General features: G+C 46.5%; 1 protein-coding gene across 1 annotated transcript in view; it reads left to right on the plus strand.

The window, feature by feature from the left end:
* GNAI3 (G protein subunit alpha i3) overlaps positions 1-24,737 on the plus strand; it is a 91,667-nt gene that overhangs the window by 42,176 nt on the left and 24,754 nt on the right. The window contains exon 6 of the mRNA XM_088456466.1: positions 3,229-3,358. Coding sequence (XP_088312592.1) covers positions 3,229-3,358 — 130 coding nt within the window. The remainder of the gene's footprint in view (positions 1-3,228; positions 3,359-24,737) is intronic.

Below are 24,737 nucleotides of genomic sequence, written 5' to 3' on the forward strand. Positions count from 1 at the left end.
TCTTCATCCCGCGAGTGCTAAACTGGGAGGCGCACTTTCACAGTCACCAGGACGTTCATCCTGGGGAATGGTCTCTGCACCCGGACGTGTTTCAACTACTGGTGGACAGGTGGGGTCTTCCAGAGATCGACCTCATTGCGTCACGGCACAACAAGTTGCCGGTGTACGGGTCTCGCACAAGAGACGAAAAGGCGTCTCTGGTGGATGCTCTGTCCGTCCGGTGGACGTTCCGGTTTGCTTATCTGTTTCCTCCGGTTTCCCTTCTTCCGCTAGTGATCCGGAAATTCAAACAGGAAGGAGGGACGCTCCTGTTGATAGCTCCCGCCTGGCCCAGATAGCACTGGTTCTCAGACCTGCAGGGTCTGTCCGTGGACAGTCCTCTGCGGTTACTGCTACGACCGGACCTTCTGTCACAGGGTCCTTGTCTTCACCTGGACCTGACTCGGCTGTCTTTGACGGCGTGGCTGTTGAGACGGCCATGTTGAGGTCCAGGGGTTTTCCAGCTCTGTAGTGCGAACCATGCAAGAGCTCGGAAGCCGTCTTCCGCGAGAATATACCATCGTGTGTGGCATTCGTTCTTCCAGTGGTGTCGACCGAGAGGTTACGCACCGCGGGAGTTTCGTCTGTCTAGAGTGCTAGCCTTCCTACAACCGGGACTAGACCATGGGCTTCGCCTTGCTTCTTTGAAGGTGCAGGTTTCTGCTCTGTCGGTCTGGTTTCATCATAGGATTGCTACAATCCCTGATGTGCGCACCTTTATGCAAGGTTTTCTGCGAATTCAGCCGCCTTTTGTTCCACCTGTGGCGCCTTGGGACTTGGCTGTGTTCCTGAGGGCTCTCCAAGGACCGCCGTTTGAACCACTGGGCTCAGTGGATCTTAAATGGCTAACAGCTAAGACTGTTTTCCTTCTGGCCATAGCTTCGGCCAGACGTGTTTCTGATTTAGGGGCTCTCTCTTGTAGACCCCCTTTCTTGATTTTTCAATGTAACAGGGCAGTGCTACGCACTCGTCCTGAATTTCTTTCCAAAGTTGTTTCCCAGTTTCATGTTAACGAGGAAATAGTTGTACTGGCTTTTAACTCACCAGGACTTTCAGTGGGTGAGGCCACTTTGGATGTTGTGCGGGCCTTACGGACTTATGTTGACCGCACTTCTTCGTTTAGGAAGTCTGATGCCTTGTTTGTCCTCTATGGCTTCCGTAAAAAGGGTTGGCCTGCTTCAAAGCAAACTTTGGCAGCCTGGATCCGTATGGCGATTTCAGAAGCTTATCTTCATGAAGGCCTACCGGTTCCTCCTTCTGTGAAGGCTCATTCCACTAGGTCTGTGGGTCCTTCGTGGGCAGCTCGACGTGGTGCCTCTGCAGTCAAGATCTGCAAGGCGGCTACGTGGTCCTCTGTCCATACCTTTTGTGAGGTATTACGCGTTTGACACCTTCGCCTCTCAGGATGCTTCCTTCAGGCGGCCGATTCTCCTTTCAGCACAGGAGCGTCCCCACCCTTAAAGGATACTGCTTTGGGACATCCCCAAGGTATCCTGTGGATACCCTATGGGCCCTGAAGTAGAAAATATGAGAGATGGTAAGAACTTACCCTTGTTATCTCTATTTCTACGAAGTCCATAGGGTTCCACAGGACTCCCGCCCTGTCGCACCTGTGCTGCAGATTGGCTTTGCTCTGGTCACCGGTTTTTCCGTCTCCCTCTGGTGAGAATGTGATTCTTGTGTGTGTCCAGATCTTTTTTCTCTCTCTTCCTTCTCCTCCTCCGGCCTATGGCTTGGTACAAAACTGAGATGCCTTGGCTCTGGGCCGGGGTATAGGAGGGGGACCCTAGTGCATCCTGGGAGGCTGAAAACTTAACTCTATGGTGCCCGATGCCTGACGTCATCACCTATACCCCAAGGTATCCTGTGGAACCCTATGGACTTCGTAGAAATAGAGATAACAAGGGTCAGTTCTTACCATATCTCATATTTTTTCAGGCTCACAAAGAAGAGATCATAAAAACTGTGTGGTGACTGGTCACTGAAGCTTTATCCAGTGACTTTTTTGCGTGACCCGTGTCGAATAACCTGAGTCTGCGCCGTTTACACCACACTATTACCAGGGTCTTTCCCGGGTTCGACCTGAGTAGCTACCAGGGTCTTGTTCGTGGGTAACTTGACCCGGTTATTTTTCTTAGATCCTTTATTACACCAAATGTCGACCCGGATTATTTGTTTGGTGGAAAAGGGGTATAATTCTTGACTAGAGAATCCATTGTTTGACTGTATCCCATAATCTCCTTCTCTATTTTCTTAATGTGTGTTATCGTCTCACAATAGAATATTTTCGGATGGGTTGGGTATGGGATGCCAGCGCTCGGCGATCCAGGCAGTCAGAATCTCGACGCCGGCATCTCCACAGGGTTAGGATACCGATACCTGTCGGTAAGTATCCTAACCTTTCCTCCTCGCTCCCTAAATCTAACCTCCCCCCTAGTGCCTAAACCTTACTCTTCCCCCCCCCCCCCCCCCCTAGTGCCTCCCCCTAACCCCATTACTCACCGTCGGGATGCCGGCACCGAGTTATTGACTGGTGTCAGGATTCCAGTGCCGGCATTGTGAGCGCCTGCATCCCGGCTGTCTGGATTTCAACTACCTCTTCCTTGGATAATAGGAGACAGGTTAACATACACCCCAATTAAATCAATCATTTGGGGCACTATAGAGGCTTCACAAACCAAATGGCAACCCATTGTATTTACACATAGCATGTACAGTTATACAATTTGTGTAGTGCTCTATCACCTGGACCCCCATTGCTCTGTACAGGGGGGCCATTATACAATTGAGCCACTACAAAGGAGAAGGAAATGTGCTAAGCTTGCTGTAGCATGCACAATGTCAGCCATCGCATACTCGTACCACAGCTTAATTTATGCCTAAGTAGCAGTAGTGGGATGTCTAATGTTGTATTGGCAGCCTGAGTCAGTGACCAAATGTAAAGGGTCTAATGTTACATTCTGCTGTCACAAGATTTTTTGAGATGAACTGATTTTTATCAGGGTTTATTAACACTTTGTAAAGACATTTATATATGTGTGTATTATATGGGATAAATTCGTAACTAAAAAGATCAATCTGCATCATTTTATGGCTGGAATTTTTTCATATCTCATACAGAATAGTGTCCTAAAAACATCTGTCAATGATCAGCAGATATATATCATTGTCCTGTTTGCTTTGTCACAGAATGTTTGATGTGGGAGGACAGAGGTCGGAAAGAAAGAAATGGATTCACTGCTTTGAGGGTGTCACGGCTATTATCTTTTGTGTAGCACTCAGCGACTATGATTTGCTATTGGCTGAAGATGAAGAAATGGTAAGTGAGGGTTTGGCAAGTCTTTATCTACTTTGTGTCAATTACTTAGGCCTCACTCAGCTGTGTGTTTAGATTTCCTTCTGCTACATGTAAAGAGAACATCACTGTGCATCATGCGTGTTCAGCACTGGAAGTCAAACTTTTGGCCAGAGAGGATGCTTGGGCATGATGGAGCCCACACCACTCATCTTCTTTTACTTAGAGTAATAAAATCAAAATATGTTAACCAATGCCCTGTAGTAATGCGTTAATGAATATAAGCTGTGGAAATGAATTACAAAATTGTCAAAATCTAAAGCAGTCAAGGTACAGTTATGTGTGTCTGTGTATATATGGGTTGGGTACGAGATGCTGGCGGTTAGCATCCCGACGGCTCTAGGTTTAACTTAAACCCTAACCCTCCCTCCCCGGTGCCTAACCCCGTCCCCCACTCCTTACCTTCTGGATTCCGGTGTCAGCATTGTGACTGTCGGAAACCCCGCTGTCAGGATATTAAACGTATCGCGTGTGTGTATGTATGTATATATAAAAAGCACAAAATTGAAAGGGAGCGACTCCTAGTGCAATCTCATAAGGACTTAGGTGATTTTTACTGGTGAAGGGTACCTATGTGATGGAGGTGTACCTTCAGCGGTGAAATTTAACCACAAATCAATCCGCATAAAACACACCGGTGTAGTCAGCACTTCACTTTCTTATTCAGAGCAGGGTTGCTCAATTTCATAAAATTACCGTCCGTAATGACATGCAATAAATAGTATAAAAAGAGAAAGGACCATAGTGTAATCCAATAACACATTAAAATTTTAATGCACACATAAGGTAAAGTAAAAATGCCCGTATATAATAAAACAATTCAATTAGCTTATCTGAAATGTCAGTATTTGCTTAGCAGGATCCCTGAGCAGAAGATATCACCAAGCATAGATAACCTCAACGCGTTTCGTCCAAAATTCATATACATGACTTCATCAGGAGGATAACAAACAATCGTAACCATGCTCCTTATATACCCTAAAACATCCCTTAATTAATGGGCGTGAGTACCGCCATTCTATAACTGGAAATGCGTTCCAATAACCCAGAAATGGGCCGGAAATGCATTCCACAGACCTGGAAGTGGTTTCTCTAAAAGTCCGTTTTAGGACTCATAGTAGTATTAATAAATGTCCCCTATCACGAGCGCTTCGCCCGCTCAGAGCTCACTGGCATGCTGGATAAGCTGAATAGGTCACAGTGCCCTCAGCTCCGCGTGTAACTCTGGCGGACTCCGCTCGTGAATGACGGCGGCCATTTTGTTGTAGATCAACCTCTAGCAATCCCTCTAGCGTTTGGCAATCGCCATTTTGCCATAGTCCGCACAAACATACATAATAAGAAGGGTGCAACCTATAATATCCATTACCAGAGGCATTTTAGTATATACTAAGGGGAATAATTATACATAAACCAATATATTTAAATATTAAGGATCATAAAACTTCCCATAAATAACAACGGTAAGTAATTCAGGAGATTAATAATGAAAATATAGGAAAATATACATATGAATATAATAATGATAGGACCGGACATAAAAATTAATATAATAGCAGCAATGGAGAATAATATAATAAAACATGTAAAAACTATATATTAAAACTGTATATTAAAACACCATGTTGTTAAAAGGTCAATATTTAAATGTAATTTAGAACCTAAAACAAACCATAAAAAAGCCTAAAAGAATATATAACAGTAATAATAATATCAAAAATTAAAGCCAGTATTTTAGTCTAAAAATGGAGCAATTTCATAATTCTCATTAAGACCATTGGGGACCTTAGTATTCAATGAATATATCCAATACATCTCACGTCTAGGTAGTTTATCTAAATTACCTCCTCGTTCCCCAGTGGCAACATGCTCTACGGCCTTAAATTTAAAACCATTCAATTCAGAATTATGGAATAGTTTAAAATGCCTGGGGACATTATGATTATCTAGTTTATTTTTTATACTCCGTACATGTTCCTGAATCCGCATTTTCAATGGTCGTTTTGTTTTGCCAACATACTTCAACCCACATGGGCATTCCAACATGTAAATCACCCATGTTGTTAAGCAATTTATAAACTCATAAATCGGAAAATCTTTTGAGTCATCAAAATTCATAAAACACTTGTTGTTAGGGTGGGTGTATTTGCAGATAATACAATGTCCACACTTGAAAAAACCTTTTCTCTGGTTCTCCCAAGGGTTCACATTTCTATTTGTTATGACATTTAACTGGCTTGGAGCAAGTATAGTTTTCAAAGTTTTGGCTTTTTTAAAAACAACTTTGGGTCTATCAGGTAGGACGGTATTTAATATGCCATCCATTTTTAAAATGTCGCAGTGCTTGGTCAGGGTTTTACGTATCCTTTTTTTCATCTCTATTGTAGGTAGTAATGAAAATAACCTCATTTTCTTTATTATCAATTTTTTCTTTATATTTTAACAAGTCTGATCTATTAATATTCTTTGTTCTAGTGATAGACTCGCTCAACAGATCATTAGGGTATCCCCTTTCTTTGAATCTGTCAGAATAGAGTTGTATTTGCTCATCACATTTCTCTTGTTCACTACAATTCCGCTTAACCCTACAAAATTGAGAAAAAGGTATATTCGTTTTCCATTTGGATGCATGACCACTTTTGAAATGAACATAAGAATTGTTATTCAAACTAAAAGTTTTATCAAGACTGTTGACACCATTACTAGTGCTGGTTAGAACTAAATCCAGATATTCCACCTGGTGATCATCAAATTTATATGTGAAAGAAAGTTATACATATTCTCACCAATATACTTCATAAAGTCTTCAAATGTCGACTTAGGACCCCTCCATACAATTAAAATATCATCAATATAACGTTGATATAGGATGATATGGGTCCTAAAGATATTCTCCCCATAAATAAACATATTCTCCCAGCTTCCCATATGCAGATTGGCAAAACTGTGTGCAAAAGTTGTTACCATTGCTGTCCCACATATCTGAAGGTAAAAATCGTTTAAAAATTTAAAATAATTGTTTCAATATAAAATCGATTAAAATGCAAATAAAATGTTTATGCGATTCAATCTGGATCTTCCAATAAGAATTCCCTACATGATTCTATACCTTAATTGACGTATATAATGATTGTACATCAATAGTGACCCAGCGATAATTCTCATTAACAAAGAACCAGCACCCCACAAGAGTATAAAATAGCTTGCCTTGTTCCCAGGGTAGGACCCTAAATAGTATAGAAGCAGATGGGTGGCACTCGTAGGACTTATGAAATATCAACAAAAGTATTTGACCATTAGGTCATTTAATGCCAACGTTTCAATCCCGCTCAAGGTTGAGCTTTGAGAAAAATCCCCTTGAGTGGGATTGAAACGTTTGCATTAAATGACCTAATGGTCAAATACTTTGTGTGTGTGTATATATATATATATATATGTGTGTGTGTGTGTTACAAGTACATCCTTTTATATTTAAATAAGTTAAGGTTTATAATGTTGCATTGTTCAAGCATTTGTGCTGTGCTAGGTGCTTTTGTTTGGGCCTTTTACAGATTCAGATAATTTAGTTCTATATACGTCACATTGAAGTCATTTTTCTTGCAGCAAGGCTGGGAACACTGGACCATGGGATTGTAGGTTGGGGCTGCGCTGGCACTTAATAAAACTGTAGCTTTAAATTAGGGGTGAGCGGGTTCGGATTTCTGAAATCCGAACCCCCCCGAGCCCCCCCGATCCGAGTCCGATCCGAGTCATGCTCGACTTTTCCCGCCTGACTCGGATCTGACATCGAGGCAAAACGTCATCATCCCGCCTTCCGAGTCTCGCGGGTTTTGGATCCTATATAAGGTACCCGCGTCGGCGCCATTTTCTCACTCGGCTGTGGACAGTGAAGAGGGAGGGTGGGAGTTAGTGCTGTGTAGTGTAGTGCTGCTGTTGTCCACTACTTCAAAGTCCATAGGGGCTGGCTGTGTTGTGCTGTGCTGCTGTTGTTAATAGGGGCTGTGTCCACTACTTCAAAGTCCATAGGGGCTGGCTGGACTGTGTTGTGCAGTCAGTTCTCCATAGGGGCTGTGTCCACTCCAAAGTCCTGTGCAGTGTCCCAGTCCTAAAGGGGTGCTGTAGTGTTGTCCAGGGGGTGCTCTGTCCATCAGCGGTGCTCCCCCCAAGTGCTAAAAAAATAATATATTTTCTGTGTTTGTGAATTGTGTGCGCAGTAGCCGCACGTGCATCAACAAAGTAGTGCCAAACGTGCGCCTGTGTCATAAGTAAAGGGCCGGCTGGCTTGACCGTTAAGGGTGCTGTAACCCCCGAAAGTACACTCCAGTCCAAACCAAAAAAAAAATTATTTTCTGTGTTTGTGAATTGTGTGCGCAGTAGCCGCACGTGCATCAACAAAGTAGTGCCAAGCGTGCGCCTGTGTCATAAGTAAAGGGCCGGCTGGCTTGACCGTTAAGGGTGCTGTAACCCCCGAAAGTACACTCCAGTCCAAACCAAAAAAAAAATTATTTTCTGTGTTTGTGAATTGTGTGCGCAGTAGCCGCACGTGCATCAACAAAGTAGTGCCAAGCGTGCGCCTGTGTCATAAGTAAAGGGCCGGCTGGCTTGACCGTTAAGGGTGCTGTAACCCCCGAAAGTACACTCCAGTCCAAACCTAAAAAAAAATTATTTTCTGTGTTTGTGAATTGTGTGCGCAGTAGCCGCACGTGCATCAACAAAGTAGTGCCAAGCGTGCGCCTGTGTCATAAGTAAAGGGCCGGCTGGCTTGACCGTTAAAGGGTGCTGTAACCTCCGAAAGTACACTCCAGTCCAAACCAAAAAAAAATTTTTTTCTGTGTTTGTGAATTGTGTGCGCAGTAGCCGCACGTGCATCAACAAAGTAGTGCCAAGCGTGCGCCTGTGTCATAAGTAAAGGGCCGGCTGGCTTGACCGTTAAGGGTGCTGTAACCCCCGAAAGTACACTCCAGTCCAAACCTAAAAAAAAATTATTTTCTGTGTTTGTGAATTGTGTGCGCAGTAGCCGCACGTGCATCAACAAAGTAGTGCCAAGCGTGCGCCTGTGTCATAAGTAAAGGGCCGGCTGGCTTGACCGTTAAGGGTGCTGTAACCCCCGAAAGTACACTCCAGTCCAAACCTAAAAAAAAATTATTTTCTGTGTTTGTGAATTGTGTGCGCAGTAGCCGCACGTGCATCAACAAAGTAGTGCCAAGCGTGCGCCTGTGTCATAAGTAAAGGGCCGGCTGGCTTGACCGTTAAAGGGTGCTGTAACCCCCGAAAGTACACTCCAGTCCAAACCAAAAAAAAATTATTTTCTGTGTTTGTGAATTGTGTGCGCAGTAGCCGCACGTGCATCAACAAAGTAGTGCCAAGCGTGCGCCTGTGTCATAAGTAAAGGGCCGGCTGGCTTGACCGTTAAAGGGTGCTGTAACCCCCGAAAGTACACTCCAGTCCAAACCAAAAAAAAATTATTTTCTGTGTTTGTGAATTGTGTGCGCAGTAGCCGCACGTGCATCAACAAAGTAGTGCCAAGCGTGCGCCTGTGTCATAAGTAAAGGGCCGGCTGGCTTGACCGTTAAAGGGTGCTGTAACCCCCAAAGTACACTCCAGTCCAAACCAAAAAAAAATTATTTTCTGTGTTTGTGAATTGTGTGCGCAGTAGCCGCACGTGCATCAACAAAGTAGTGCCAAGAGTGCGCCTGTGTCATAAGTAAAGGGCCGGCTGGCTTGACCGTTAAAGGGTGCTGTAACCCACAAAGTACACTCCAGTCCAAACCAAAAAAAAAATTATTTTCTGTGTTTAGCCGCACGTATATATCAAATCGATATAACATAAATGGAGGACCAAACTTTCTCCGATAAAAATAAAATAGAGAAAGATCAAGAACCACTTCCTCCTAGTGCTGAAGCTGCTGCCACTAGTCATGACATAGACGATAACATGCCATCAACGTCGTCTGCCAAGGCCGATGCCCAATGTCATAGTAGAGGGCACATACAATCCCAAATGGCAAAGTTCAGGAAAATGACCTTGAAAAAGACATTTAAATCAGCTGAAGAGAAACGTAAACTTGCCAATATGCCATTTACGACACGGAGTGGCAAGGAACGGCTAAGGTCGATCCCTAGTATGTTCATGACTAGTGGTTCAGCTTCACATGACGATGGAAGCACTCCTCCCACTAAAAAAATCAAAAGAGTTAAGCTGGCAAAAGCACAGCGAAGAACTGTGCTTTCTAAGAAGATATCACAAATCCCCAAGGAGAGTCCAAGTGTGGTGGTGGTTGCGATGCCTGACCTTCCCAGCACTGGACGGGAAGAGGTGGCTCTTTCCACCATTTGCACGCCCCCTGCAAGTGCTGAAAGGAGCACCCACAGTCCACTTGCTGATATGCAAATTGAAGATGTCACTGTTGAAGTACAACAGGATGAGGATACTGGTGTAGCTGGCGCTGAGGAGGAAGTTGGCGAGGAGGATTCTGATGGTGATGTGGTTTGTTTAAATCAGGCTCCGGGGGAGACAGTTGTTGTCCGTGGGATGAAAAAGCCCATCACGGTCATGCCTGGGCAGAAGACCAAACATTCCACCTCTTTGGTCTGGCAATATTTCTATCCAAATCCGGACAACAACTGTCTTGCCATATGTACCATATGTAAAGGTGAAATAAGTAGGGGTAGGGACGTCAACCACCTAGGAACATCCTCCCTTATACGGCACCTGCAGCGCGTTCATAAAAAGTTACTGTCAAGTTCAGAAACTTTGGCTCAGACCGTAAGCAGTCCAGGGACACCTAAATCCCGTTGTCCTGTTGTATCCAAGCGCCTGCAAACCACACCGTCAACTCCCTCCTCGTCAATTTCCTCCTTAGTCAGGATCGGAAGTAGTCCTGCAGGCCATATCACTGGCATGACTGACTCTCCTATCCGGGATTCCTCCGGAGGATCCTGCATTGCTACGCCTACTGCTGCCGCTGCTGCTGTTGCTGCTGCTGCTGGGAGTCGTTCATCATCCCAGAGAGGAAGTAGGAACACCACTACTTTTACTAAACAATTGACCCTCCAACAGTCCTTAGCGAGGAGGATGAAGTACGACAGCAGTCATCCTGAAGCAAAACGTATAACTGAGGCCTTGACTGCTATGTTGGTGTTAGACGTGCGTCCGGTATCCGCCATTAGTGCAGTGGGATTTAGACAATTGATGGAGGTAGTGTGTCCCCGGTTCCAAATCCCGTCTAGATTCCACTTCACTAGGCAGGCGATACCGAGACTGTACAGAAACGTCAGAAAAAGTGTCCTCAGTGTCCTGAAAAATGCCGTTGTACACAATGTCCACTTAACCACGGACATGTGGACAAGTGGAACAGGGCAGACTAAGGACTATATGACTGTGACAGCCCACTGGGTAGATGTATCACCTTACGCAGCAACAGCAGCAGCATCACCAGTAGCAGCATCTCAGAAACGCCAGCTCGTTACAAGGCAGGCTACGCTGTGTATCACCGGTTTCAGTAAGAGGCACACCGCCGACAACCTCTTAGAGAAACTGAGGGAAATCATCGCCCAGTGGCTTACCCCACTTAGACTCTCCTGGGGATTTGTGATATCTGACAACGCCACCAATATTGTGCGGGCATTACATCTGGGCAAATTCCAGCACGTCCCATGTTTTGCTCACACAATAAACTTGGTGGTGCAGAATTTTCTGAAAAGCGACAGGGGCGTGCAGGAGACGCTTTGGGTGGCCCGAAAAATTTCTGGCCACTTTCGCCATTCAGCGACTGCGTGCCGAAGACTGGAGCGCCAGCAAACACTCTTGAACCTGCCCCGCCATCACCTGAAGCAAGAGGTTGTGACGCGGTGGAACTCAACCCTCTATATGCTTCAGAGGATGGAGGAGCAGCAAAAGGCCATACAAGCCTATACATCCACCTATGACATAGGCAAAGGAGGGGGTATGCACCTGACTCAAGCGCAGTGGAGAATGATTTCCGTGTTGTGCAAGGTTCTTCAGCCCTTCGAACTTGCCACACGTGAAGTCAGTTCAGACACTGCCAGCTTGAGTCAGGTCATTCCCCTCATCAGGCTTTTGCAGAAGCAGCTGGAGAAAGTGAAGGAGGAGCTAAGACGGAGCGATTCCGCTCGGCATGTGGGACTTGTGGATGAAGCCCTTCATTCGCTTTGCCAGGATTCCAGGGTGGTCAATCTGTTGAAATCAGACCACTACATTTTGGCCATCGTGCTCGATCCTAGGTTTAAAGCCTGTGTGGTGTCTCTCTTTCCGGCCGACACAAGCCTGCAGAGGTGCAAAGACCTGCTGGTGAACACACTGTCAGCTGAAGCGGAACGTGACACGTCAACGGCTCCTTCTTCATTTTCTCCCGCAACTGGGGCTGCCAGGAAAAAACTTAGGTATCCTAAGCAACCCGCTGGCGGTGATGCAGGGCAGGCAGGACCAAGTTTGGACATCTGGTCCGGACTGAAGGACCTGGCAACAATTTCTGACATGTCTACTGTCACTGCATATGATACTGTCACCATTGACAGAATGGTGGAGGATTACATCGGTGACAGCATCCAAGTAGGCATGTCAGACAGTCCATACCTGTACTGGCAGGAAAAAGAGGCAATTTGGAGGCCCCTGTACAAACTGGCTCTATTTTACCTGAGTTGCCCCCCCTCCAGTGTGTACTCCGAAAGAGTGTTTAGTGCAGCCGGGAACCTTGTCAGCGAAAGGCGTAGGAGGTTGCTTCCACAGAATGTGGAGAAGATGATGTTCATCAAAATGAATTATCAGCTCTTCCAGGGAGACCAGCCTCCAGAACGTACAGAGGGACCTGTGGTGGTGGATTCAAGTGGGGACGAGTTAATACTTTGTGAGGATGAGGATGTACACACTGAAGAGGGTGAGGAATCGGTGGATGAGGAGGATGAGGATGACATCTTGCCTCCGTAGAGCCAGTTTGTGCAGGGACACATTAATTGCCAGCTTGTTTTGTGGGGGCCCAAACGAACCAATCATTTCAGCCACAGTTGTGTGGCAGACCCTGGCGCTGAAATTATTGATTTGTTAAAGTGTGCATGTCCTGTTTATACAACATAAGGGTGGGTGGGAGGGCCCAAGGACAATTCCATCTTGCACCTCTTTTTTTCTTTGCATTATGTACAGTTTGGGGCCTAGTTTTTCTAACTGCCATCCTGTCTGCCACTGCAGTGTCACTCCTAGATGGGTCACGTGTTTGTGCCGCCCACTCGTGTCGCTTAGCATAGTCATCCAGCTACCTCGGTGCAACCTTTTGGACATAAAAACACTATTGTGAGGTGTGAGGTGTTCAGAATAGACTGGAAATGAGTGGAAATTAAGGTTATTGAGGTTAATAATAGCATAGGAGCAGAAAAACCTACAAATTCTGTGATTTTAGCTGTTTTTATGCTTTTTTTCAAAAAAATACAGATCCAAAACACAAAACCCAGAACCCAAAACACGGAAGGGTGGTTTTGGCAAAACCAATCCAGATCCAAAACACGAAGAAAGATCCAGATCCAAAACCAAAACACAAAACACGAAAAGTGGCCGGTGCACACCCCTACTTTAAATCCTAAACTCCTCCCACAATTCCAGTCAGCTTTAAGTGCCTGAGGAGTAGGGCAAGTTTGGATGGGCTGCTATGCAGTTTTTTATATTTATTTGTAATAGTTTATTTTACTTCTAACTTAGGAGCTGTGCGTTGCTTGTAGCAGCGCACAGTGTAAGTGCGGGAGCTGTGTTACAGCTTGCTGTTATGCAGCTGCAGCGCGGGGGGTGCGGGTGCGCACCGATGGAACCCCCCACAGAGCACTCTGGTCTCTATGAGAGACCACCTGGACCTGGGGACAGTGTGCTCTCGTACCTTTTTAGAGGATTCTGGGCGGCAGCGCTGTCTCGGATGGCGGCGCCATCTTGCCAGGTATGATGAGGGCTGCTCCATTGCTGGAGCGCGCGCCTCACAGGCAGCTTCACTGGAGCATACAAAGTGCTTTCCCCAGGAAGAGGAGTAGCACTTGTGAGAGAGGGAATACAGCCACAACATAGGGGGGCGGAACCTGTAGCTGCCGGCCTCCCCTACACATTACAGCAGCAGGAGAACAGTGACCGTCTTGGCGGCTGCTGTGATCTTTCCAAACAAAGATGGCTGCTGAACTTCGGAGTACTTTGGCCCTGCAGGCTGGGATAATCGGCTGCTGCGGTTCTCAGCTCCTCTCCAGCGGTTGGAAGGAAGGTTGAGTATATTTTCTTTTCTATTGTTATCTGTGTTATTATTTGCAAGGGGCGGGACATTGGTTCTGTGTACTAAAGTGGATTAGGTGGCTCAAAGGGATAGTGCACATGTTCTACAGATGTTGCTTGTGACAGACACAGGTTTTTCTTCCTAGGATTAATTTTGTTACGGCTCTGGCACATCAGTGAGGACTATGACGGACTACTCCAGTCACGGGAGTGGTGGCTCTGATGACGCAGACTGTGTAATGGTTAGCTTTGTTGCCTCGCCGCATTGCGATTGTTGATTCAATTCCCGCTACAGCCCTAACTTTGTGGCGTTTGTATGCAGGGATTTTGCTTTATTTTGGCCGATGTTTTCTCCCATGCACAGGATACTGGGCAGTTGCCCTGGGGGGCCTTGTGTGGATAGGTCCCCGGTGTTTCCAAGGCATCTGGGCTGCTGCGTCCACCAGGGTGGGACCTGCGTGTTCTGGGGTTCTCAACAGGTCGGTGTGTGCCTAGTGAAGCTGGCGGCGCTTCACAGGGAGCCAAGTTCAGGCTTGGGTATTCCCTCATTTCTGGTGCAGGCTTCTTTCCCTCTATAGGGTTGGTTCCGGCCAAGGTTTGTCTCGCTCTGGCTGTGAGCTTTGCTTTGTGGGGCGTCACAATATACGTCAGGTTCCTCTGTTTTGAACTACCTTTTCAGGAATCCTTTGCTGTGTGAAGTACAGGTGTAGAGTGGTCTTGGAAGTGTCTTACTCCTTCCAAGGCCCTGTTAGACGTTTTGCATGTGAAGGAACCGTTGAAGTTTTGCGCTGTCCCAAGGGGACAGCACACACCCCTTTCTGTTCAGGGGTCAGCGTCCTAAAACTTGGATGTTGTCTCCGTCCTATTTCAATGGGTTCTAGGGTCATTATCTGGCCTTGGTTAGACTAGACATGGGGGAAGCGTGTGCCAATTCTTCTGACTGATTCGTCGCAGGGTTTACAGAGATTCGCCCTGGGATTCTCTGCTGGATTGGCGGGGCAGGTTTGTGGCGGGCTCTGTGTGGGAGGCCATGCCAGATGGGGCACAGGTAGCTTACGCTACGGCCGGTTTCGCCCCAAACGGCCCTTTGGCTCTCCACTTCTCATGCACACTCATAACCAAGTTGTTACTTCCAGTATCTTTTGTTTTTTAAGAACTTTTCTCATTTAGCCAGACCTGGATAACATTTTCACCACCGGTTGAGAACATACTTTTCTTCCACTGGCTGTCCCTCCTGGTGGGGTCCGCACTTCCAAGTTTTCACTCTTTTCGGGTTGGTACGTCCTTGAAAAAGTCAGTCTACCACAAGGCGATTTTCCCTGGCAGGGGTTTGATTTCCAGGGGTAATTTGTCTAGTGCCATTCGCCGGTTTGGGGACACTGCTCCAGGAAAGACTAGTGCCTAATGGGATTTCTCTCTCGCTACCCAGATCGCTCGTAAGTGGTAGATTGGTTGCTCCAGTTCGGTGACCGTTGAGTGATGTCTTCAGACGGCTGAGTGCTTGGCATCTTTTGCCATGGTGCCATCTGGGACTTCGGATGTCCACTACCAGGGAGTTGTTTGTTTTTCTCATCGCTTTTCCCCAGGAAGCCGTGAGCGCGGTGACAGTGGGTTGTGCTATCATTGCACTCCTCTTAGCTGGCACGATTTTGCTCCAGTTCTGCAAAAGTACGGAAACTGGGATTCTATTTCCTTCCTTCCTCATTCAGGCCGTTCTTGTTTCTTTGTACCTGGTAGTTCAGTTCACATGAACTTCCTCCAATCAGGGATCCACAGCTCGGAGGCCAACAAATCCTCGCTAGACGTCTGGAACGCTTGTCGTTAGGTTCCGTTTTGGGCAGGTCGTTATGTCTCTGCAGTGGGTACTCTACTCGGTCCCCTGTCTATTCTGGGCCCTACCGTTCGTTGGAGCTCAGGTTCCATGTGTTTGCAATACAATACTGTCGGTGCTGCCGCACATTGTGCACACGGAATGTGCCATAATTCAGCCCTCTTCAGTGGTTCGGCTTCTGCAGGATACCTTGGCTTCACAATTACGGACCTTCCAAGGTTGTTTGTTTTAAGTACTTTCGGATCAGTGCTGTATCCTGACTTTGCTGTGTCTCCCTTGTTCCCTGTCTGCGCTTTCAGGGCCTGATTCAGAGCCAGACGCTCTGAATGAGTGCCCGTTCCGAATCAGGGCGTTTTTATTTTTTTTTTGGTGCATCCTCCTGGACGCTAGCATAGCTGTGGGTTACCACCCACAGCTTATGCGAGCGTCCATGATGATGGTCGCGATGGTCACGACCATCGAGCTTGCGACGAGACCCTGCGGTAGGGTCTCGCTGCCGCAAGCCCTGGAGTGATGTTGGCTCTATCAGAGCCAAAATCACTCCCACTGACATCACTAGTGATGTCAGTGGGGCCGGACCCAGACGGTAGGCGTTCCCATGGGAACGCCTTCGTCTGGGCATCCACGCCCCGGCACGCCCAATAAAGGGGGCGTGCTGTCACTCACCATCGACAGCACGCCCCCTTTGGTGCGAGACCCCGGGCGACGGCTTCCCCGTCGCTCGCCGGGTCTCGCGCATGCGCACTACGGAGCAGCCTCCGTCGTGCGCATGCGCATTTGGGTACCATCGACCCGCTTGCGAGCGTCCTGCACTCGCAAGCGGGTCTGGATGAGACCCTCAGTTCCGGGAGTAGCCTCTGACACCTCTCCAGGGAGTTTTTCTTGTGGCGGACAGTGAAGGAGCCCTACTGACCTTGGTCGAAGGTTTGGTTGGTCCCTCGTCCGTCAACCTTTTGGATCATTCTGTTGTTAAGCGTGTTGGTCTCCACTTAGGGACCATTCAGTGACCAGGTTCTACTCACGGAAGTCCCAGTGGGTAATTCTCCAAACTGGACAGGGTTGCTCGGCATCCCTCTCGTCTCCATTCCCCTTCTGTCTGACAGCACCCGTCACTCTCCATTGGTGGAGGGTTTCCGTTCTTCTCCTCCAGGTCCAGTGCTTGGTCCTTCCGGATTGGATCACCATGGCCATGAGTCTCCTGGGCTAAGCTGCTGTGAAATTGTTTTTCGGCTCCGGGGCCTTGGGTCACCGTCCCCAGTGGCTCGGCTGTTCGGTGAGCTCAAGCTTCAAGCCATCGTTCTAGCTCTATTGGGGGCTCTCTGTCCTCACTGCCAGTCGGTCGGACACTGATCCGGTTGTGGCATGTACATCTTCCAGGATGTGCAAGAACACTGCGGTGATGCTGAAGTCTTCCAGGGCGGATACTTTCAGTGATGGTCGTACTGATAGTGGTAAATTGGACAGTGGATTTCCTCAGCAGAACCACGTTTTCTCCCAGGACAGTGGCCTCTCCTTCCAGGGGTCTTCCTGCTATGTCGTGGGGATCTCATGGCCTCTCTGCATGTTTATGAGGCTCCACAGCTTGGTATGCATTGGCTTCAGCAAGTGGCTGACTTGACGCTTCTGTGGAATTTTTTTGTCCAGAGCTTCTGTGTCCGCTGTCCCCACTGTTCCCTCAGGTCACCAGGGACATTGAGGTTTCCAGAGTGAGTGTAATCATAGTGGCTGCAGGCTGGTTACGGTGGTCATGGGTATGCAGCCGTTCTGACAAGATCGGTAGGTCCTGGGTGGCGCCTTCCACTTTATACAGACCTGCGGCGACTAGGCACGTTCTACAAGGGCACTTTCCTAGGTTGGTTTTCATGACCGGACTTCTGTGACTGAGAAAGCTGCAGGTTTTTCTATCTCATGGTCCATACTATGCTGTGAGCACAGACTCCGTTTCCATCTCATGCTTACGACCGGGTTTGGAAGCGCTACGTCTTGTGGGGTACGTTTAAAAGTTTTTTCCTCTCGTGTTCCTTGGCTTTCCTTCTGGAGGGTTTGGAGGCCGTTTGACGACTTTGTTTTGTGACGATACAGGCTTTAGCCCTTTCAATTTTTTCTCCGTGGCGTTTGGCTCTTCTTCCGAGGGTCCAAACTAGGGATGTGCAGGCTCAGATAGGTTCGAATTTTCCCGCCAAGTTCAGATTTTCCCGCCAGAATATGGGTCTTAGAGGCAAAACGTCATCTTTCATGGACAAACATTTTCCATGGACTTCTGTGCAGGAATGATGTTTGTCCATGAAAGATGACGTTTTGCCTCTTTCTGAGACCTGATTTTTGGCGGGAAAATTCGAACCTATCCGAGCCTGCACATCCCTAATCCATACCATTTTTACAAGGTGTGCTGCATATGTAACCACCATTTCGTCCACAGGTGGAACAGTGGAATCGTAATCTAGTCTTATGGGCTTTCACCCAGGTTCCATTGGTGTTGTTGCATCCTATGGATCTTCAGTTGGTTGGAAGCTGGTCTTCCTTAGGGCTTTTGCCTTCCCTCTGCACTGTTCTGTGTTTAGGGTTGGCAAGCCGCCTTTTCTTGTCTTCCGTGACGATTGTGCGGTTACACCGTACAGGGTTTATGTTTCAACCGACACTTGTTTCCGCCTTGTACTTACACAGGATATTGTCCTTCCTCCCTTACCGGGATCTTCCCGGGACTGGGATGATCTGGCTTTGCTAGGTTTCCTTAGCTCTGCAGATTTCCTCGGATATGTCTACTACGTGTTCCCTGCGGATTCTTTCTGACTCGCATGAACATGGTTGGCCAGCTACTCAGCAGATCCTTGTGACCTGGTTCCGTTCGGTCACCAATCAAGCCTATTCTGGTGGGTGGCGTCCGCCACCAGACCGGGTGTCACCGCTTTCCGCTAGGGCAGCAGCGATCTTCTGGGCAGTGCAATGCGGGACTTCAGCAGCACCAGTCCGTAGTGTGGCTATCTGGTCCCTTGTTCACACTTTTGCTCATTGTCACGTTTCTAGTTTTTGCCCCCGGCGGCACCCACTTTGAGTATACAGTTCTCCGGTCAGGCAGCCTGAGCGTTCCCTACCTTGGTGGCAGCTTTTGAATGTCCCATGGTCCAGTGTCCCCAGCCTTGCTGCAAGGGAAAATAGAATTTTTTGTGGGTGTGTGTATTTGTGTAAAGGACAAAGGCCTTATGGACCCGTTTGCCACTAAAAATTAACTGTAGAGAGAGGAGCATAATTGCTACCTCCTAGGGATTCATCATAGATCTATGCCCATCACTGGCACCAGACTGCATAGGAGAGTCCCAGTGCTTTAGGTTGTTTGTAATTTATAGAGAGAGCCACACTCTCTTTATGCTCTCATCTCCCAAAAGCAATCCACCCAGCATTGAGTACACTATGGGATGGTGACTGATTTTGGGAAGGTACTTGTGGACCTTTTGGCCTTGCAACAGGATTCCTGGAGAGGTTGGGTATTTGCCACCTTTTAGAGTATCCTATTTGTTTCCTCGATACTACTGTCGCCTAGGTCGCTAAGAAGAGTCCCTGCACTTTTTGTGACATCTGGTCTTGTTGTGGTATGTAGACATGCGTGTGTGAAAGAGCTTTATTTTTCTGTATCTCTATTAGCAGCCGAGCTCTGACCAACCTTAAGTTTGCCATAGTGATTATGAAACCATCAATTCCAGATTGTTTTTTGTTCTGCATACTCTGAAGCCTAGATTATATAAAAAGGGGGAGTGTGTTTATGATTTTTTTGTATTTTGATTTCACCTAGGGTAAAAATAACCAACTACAAGCAGACAAAACCATAGAACAGCCTTCTATGATCTAGGGAGACCCAATGTTGCACAGGTGTATTATTTCCTAGGAGTATTGAAGCTAACTCCCGGACTCATTAATTACCATAGCAACCACAGACCCCAAGGTGGCTTGGACACTCCCTTGTCATATTTGGTTTTTAAGAAGAAAAAAAAAATCTCTGCTGAAGCGTCCCCCAGGCCAAATGCTCACACTCTCTCTCTAAAGCTAATATAGATCCAGTTACCATGTTTAATATTAATACTGTATTGCATTGCTTTCTGAAATCATATTATCTAGCCCATGTGTGCTTAAAATATATGGTAAATGGGACAACTGCTCTCTTTTGCATGTGGTGTTCTTGGCAGGGATCTTTCTGAACCTTTTACCATTAGTCATCCATGTGAATATGATACAATTTGCCCTGCTTTGTAGTCCTAGTAGTAATTATTAAAATGTTGTCTTAATATGAACGGTAAAACGGTCTCTACCTTCTATGAGAAGGATGCTAGCTTCTTTGCCATAGAAACCAGGCCGTAAGTTTCTTACCTTGTCCGTTAAGTAATATAATTTTTTAAAATAGCCATTGCATGAAATTGATGTGTTTAAAGTCTGTCTACCAGCAGTCGTCATAAATCTATATTTAGCAATGCTAACTCTTACTTTTTCATATAATGTTAAGTTTTTTTTTTTTTTTTATCAACAAACTGTTTCCCAGAAAATCAGAATATGATGATGGAAGTAGGAGGAAATCTTGTTTTGGTCTAGATTTAAACATTTATTGGTGGATGCTGCTGGTGCACACCATAACTAGTTTTGCAAAATCATTTATGTTTGTTTGTTTTTTCGTTTTTTAATGTTCATTAGGATTACTTGGCCAATATATGGTTTGTGATTTGTTTTTATTTTTTTTACCCCTACACCAGAGATTTTCAACCTTTTTGAACTCGCGGCACACCGAACAAATTTTTAAAAGGACCAAGGCACACCATCTGTCCCCCATGAAGAAAAAACACTCACATTGGTCTCCACGGGGGTAAATAAAGCACATTTATTGGCCTCCACAGAAACCAACTAAGCACATTGGATTCCACATAAAACAAAAATAAAACACATTGGCCCCCATTTATAAAGACAATGACACTTGCCCCCACACAAGGCAAAATAATACACATGGTCCCCACATAAAAACACAATTACACTGGTACCTCCAGAAAGCAAAATTAAACAAACTGGCCCACAAATAAAAAAAAATAAAAAATCACACTATCCAGAAAGCAAAATAATATAAATTGCCCCCACATAAAAAAAACACATTTACACTGTACCCCCACGGACAGCAAAATAATACACATTGCCCCCAAATTAAAAAAAACTGAACACATTTACACTGGCCCCCACAGACAGCAACATAAATACACATTGCCTCCACATAAAAAAAACATATTTACACTGGCCCCCACAGATAGCAACATAATACTCATTGTCCCCACATAAAAAAAACATATTTACACTGGCCCCCACAGATAGCAACATAATACTCATTGTCCCCACATAAAAAAAACATATTTACACTGGCCCCCACAGACAGCAACATAATACATATAGCCCCCATACCTGGAGCTCCCTGCCCCTCGATAGCGTTACTGGGCAGATCCTTAAGTCTCTCAGCGCCGGGTGGTGCAGGCTTGCAGCAGTCACATTCACTGCTCATCAGCAGTGTGCAGTACTGTGCAGGCGGGGCAGCGTCGCGGCGTACGTGACCTATGATGTCACTCCACCGCATCTCCATTGGTATGGCCCGGGCAGCGGCTGAGCCACGTGAAAGAGCTAAGCGTTGCCCCGGCACAAAGTTAGGGAAATAAATAGATACAGGTAAGCTGTGGGGGCATCTCCCGGCTGCACACTTGGGAACCGCTCGCGACGCACTTGTGTGCTGCGGCACAGTGGTTGAAAATCGCTGCCCTACACTGTGGAGGAGGAGTGACGCTTACTTTGAAACTGCAAATGACAAGTCCCACTTGTCGTCTGCTGCAAAGTGCCCTCGCGTTACTTACCTACTCCCCACCGTCACTAATCACCAGTGGAGAGTTCCGAGGATCAGGTTTTGTTTTTCTTTAAACTATTAAATATTAGTAAAGATGGGGGAGGGACTTTAATTCCCTCTATCCCATTAGCCCTGGCACCTAGAGAAATGGGGGTACCCTTGTTTAAAAGAGGGATAACCCCTCCTTTTAAACTGTTTGCTCCCATAGAGATTATTATCTATTGAACAGTTTCATCACCAGGCAATAATCCCCTGCACTACAGAAAAATCATGGAGTCCAGGGATGGGAGAAGGCCTCCCCACAACCTGGCATTTGTAAAATCAGAGGCACCCATTTTAGAAAAATGGTGGTTTTCTCAATCAAATGATGTCTTCTTAGTACTTATTGTCTGATGATCACCGGACAATGGTACGATGTGCTACTGAAAACATATGTTTTTCGTATATGCCGACTTTGTGGGCACCGATATTTGAAAGAGAGGAGTCCGCTCTTTCAAATTATGTGGCCCACTAGTAGATATTGAAGGGGGGGGAAAGCAGCTGCGCACACTAAGCACTAAGAACACTGAGTATCACAATATATATAATAAACTATCAATAAACATGGTTTTAAATTGAGCTTCATACTTAGTACATATTTGGCCAAAGATGTTTGCCCACCTACCACATCAAGGTGAACCTCATCAGGTGGGTCCCTAACATCTTACTGCTTAGAGTGTGCATCTGCTTTCCCCCCCACCTTCTATTTCTGCTGTAGAACCAGATCTCAGCAAGGTAGCACATCTTATTGTGTTTAAATTAGGATGTGCAGCCCAAACCCCCCCCCTTTTTTTTTTCCACTAGTAGATATTGTCTGGTTGTCTCTTTACCTCCTCTTATAGTGTTGTGCTTAAATTTAAATATCTGCTCAGGACACTGTCCTAGTGACTATTGCTGGATACAGACTGTACGATATATTGTTCATACAGCCGATAGACAATATATTGTTTAGTGCATCTTCAGGTGTGTATACACAATATATCTGTGAATGACATTGCTTACAGATATATCGTGTTGGTTGTATTGCACGGCAGATGCGATAGAGCGGTTTGATATATCGTGCGCATCTGCCTGTGTGCACAGACGACCTACCGACCCATATGCAGGCCGCAGGAACCGCTGACAATGACGTCGACGCTGGTTCCTCTGGCCAGACAAATTTGTCGGCCGATTGATAAGTGTGTATGGTCAGGCGCATACTTACCAATTGGTCTGTTGGAGAATAGTTCATGTGTACCCCACATTATATTTGACTCTGACCTTTGCTGTCACTGCCTAGCACTGTGCTCTACTAATCTATTTTTTTCAGCTAGTTTTTCCATCTACATTTATCCCAGTTATATGCTATTTAAAACTTAGGTAGCCTAATTGTAACCCCTGCCTACCAGGTATATAATCCTCCATTTTAGTATACATTTCTATGTCTGAACCCAGCTTGCCATCTTGTATATGTATGTATATATATATATATATATATATATATAATTAGTATGTGTGTATATTTATATAAAAAAAAAGTACACACATTACTGTAATACCCCTTTTACACAGACATTAAAATTTGGGGTTTTTGCACGTTAACGCACATCGACCCGGGATTTTAGTCTGTGTAAATGGATCCACTCTGGTCCAGTAACACGGGGATCCAACTCGTTCCCGTGTCACCCTGCAGTGTAAACGGTCCGAGCCTGGTCGTGCCATATGCTACCTGATTGGCCGGCTTCAGAGGCGCTTGGAGAGTCACTGCAGATCCTGGCTTCGATGTGAACGGTGGCAACCCAGGCATACCCTGAGTTGGCGCCGCAGTGTAAAAAGGGTCTGTCCCGAGTCTGATTTGGGTTGGAAACTTGTTCCAAATCCTGGGTCAGACCCGGGACTTTGGTGTAAAAGGGGTATAACAAAGGAAGTGTACACTCCTTCAAATCTGCAATGTTATCATCAATCACGCCAACCAACAAGAAGAAGCCAGGTGTAAAAATGAAAAGATATAAAAATTTGGTAGTTTGCCGAGACAATTTTAACAGGGTTTTCTGTATGAGATTATCGTTTGCTTTCATCCTACAACTCTTTTTTTTTTTTTTTTAAGGTCCCCCTGCAACATCTCAGGGAGGTGTTTGGGCCTTGGCTTGGCTTTTCCAAGACACAGATTCTTTTGTGTTTCAGTCACCCATTGCTTAGGTTCTTTATCCAGTTGTATGATCCGATTCCAGCAGAGGTTCAGCTTTTGGACAGATGGCCTCACCCTAGTATGAAGACAAGTTTGTGGTGAATTAAATGACTGTATGTGGGTGTAAATAAAACACTGAACCACCACCAAAAAACATGAATAGTTCTAACATATTAACAGATGTTTTTAGGTCCCCATTATCAGCTTTTTAGGTTTGTGATTTCTCTGAGCACTATTTGGTGTGCTCTTTGGGTGTACGCATTTGCTTGTACACCCTCTCCTAGAAACATCTTTCTCACTATACAATGAAGGACTTCAAATTGTTTGGAAAATCATTCTAGACATGGCAGCAGCACGTGTTGCTGCTTTGAGATCGTTGTACTATTCTCCTTGGCATGGTGGTCACACGCACCCTGCACCCATATTATTTATTTTATTTATTACCAGTTATTTCTACTTCAGGGTCCATAGGGTATCCACAGGATACAGGTGATGACGTCAGGCATCGGGCACCATAGAGTTAAGTTTTCAGTCCTCCCAGGATGCACTAGGGTCCCCCTCCTATACCCCGCCCCGAGCCAAGGCATCTCAGTTTAGTTTGGTGCCTGGCCGGAGTCTGATGCACCTGTTGGAGTGGGGGCTAAGAAGAGCCCCTGAAGTTTTCTTCAAGCAGCTGTGGCTGCACATCTGGAAGTACAGCATGGACAGTCAGTCCTGACGTCCATGCTGTCTTCCCTACACCCCCGCCGATACCAGAACGCCGGTACTGATCCGGGGATGCTGGTAGGCATCTGGGGTCACAGCTAGCGGTGACCCCAGATGTTCTGGACCATGGCTAGAATCAAGGGGGACAGCAAGGTAAGCAGCGGGGTCCCGCGGTGGGTCCCCGCTGTTACATGGTCCAGAGTCCCCAGGCAGGGGGCTCCCTGGAGACTGGCTGCAGCGTGGAGCCAGGTTCTAACCTGCGCTTCCACTACCCCCCTGGGATAGCTGGACCGCGGCAGAGCGGTAGCGCTGCGGCGTCCCAGTGGTTAAATGCATGCCAGGGGAGCGCGCCTTCCCTGTCTCACAGCCGGCGCCTCCCCCGCTGCACACAGCCCTCTCTGCACACGCTGACTTGTCCTGTGTCAGCGCTCCTCCCCCAGGCCGGCCGCCTCTCTGCTCCTCGGTGGCCATCTTTGGAAGAAGCAT

Source organism: Taudactylus pleione, unplaced genomic scaffold (genome assembly GCF_031769625.1).
Source record: "Taudactylus pleione unplaced genomic scaffold, aTauple2 ptg000706l, whole genome shotgun sequence".
NCBI classification, from domain to species: Eukaryota; Metazoa; Chordata; class Amphibia; order Anura; family Myobatrachidae; genus Taudactylus; species Taudactylus pleione.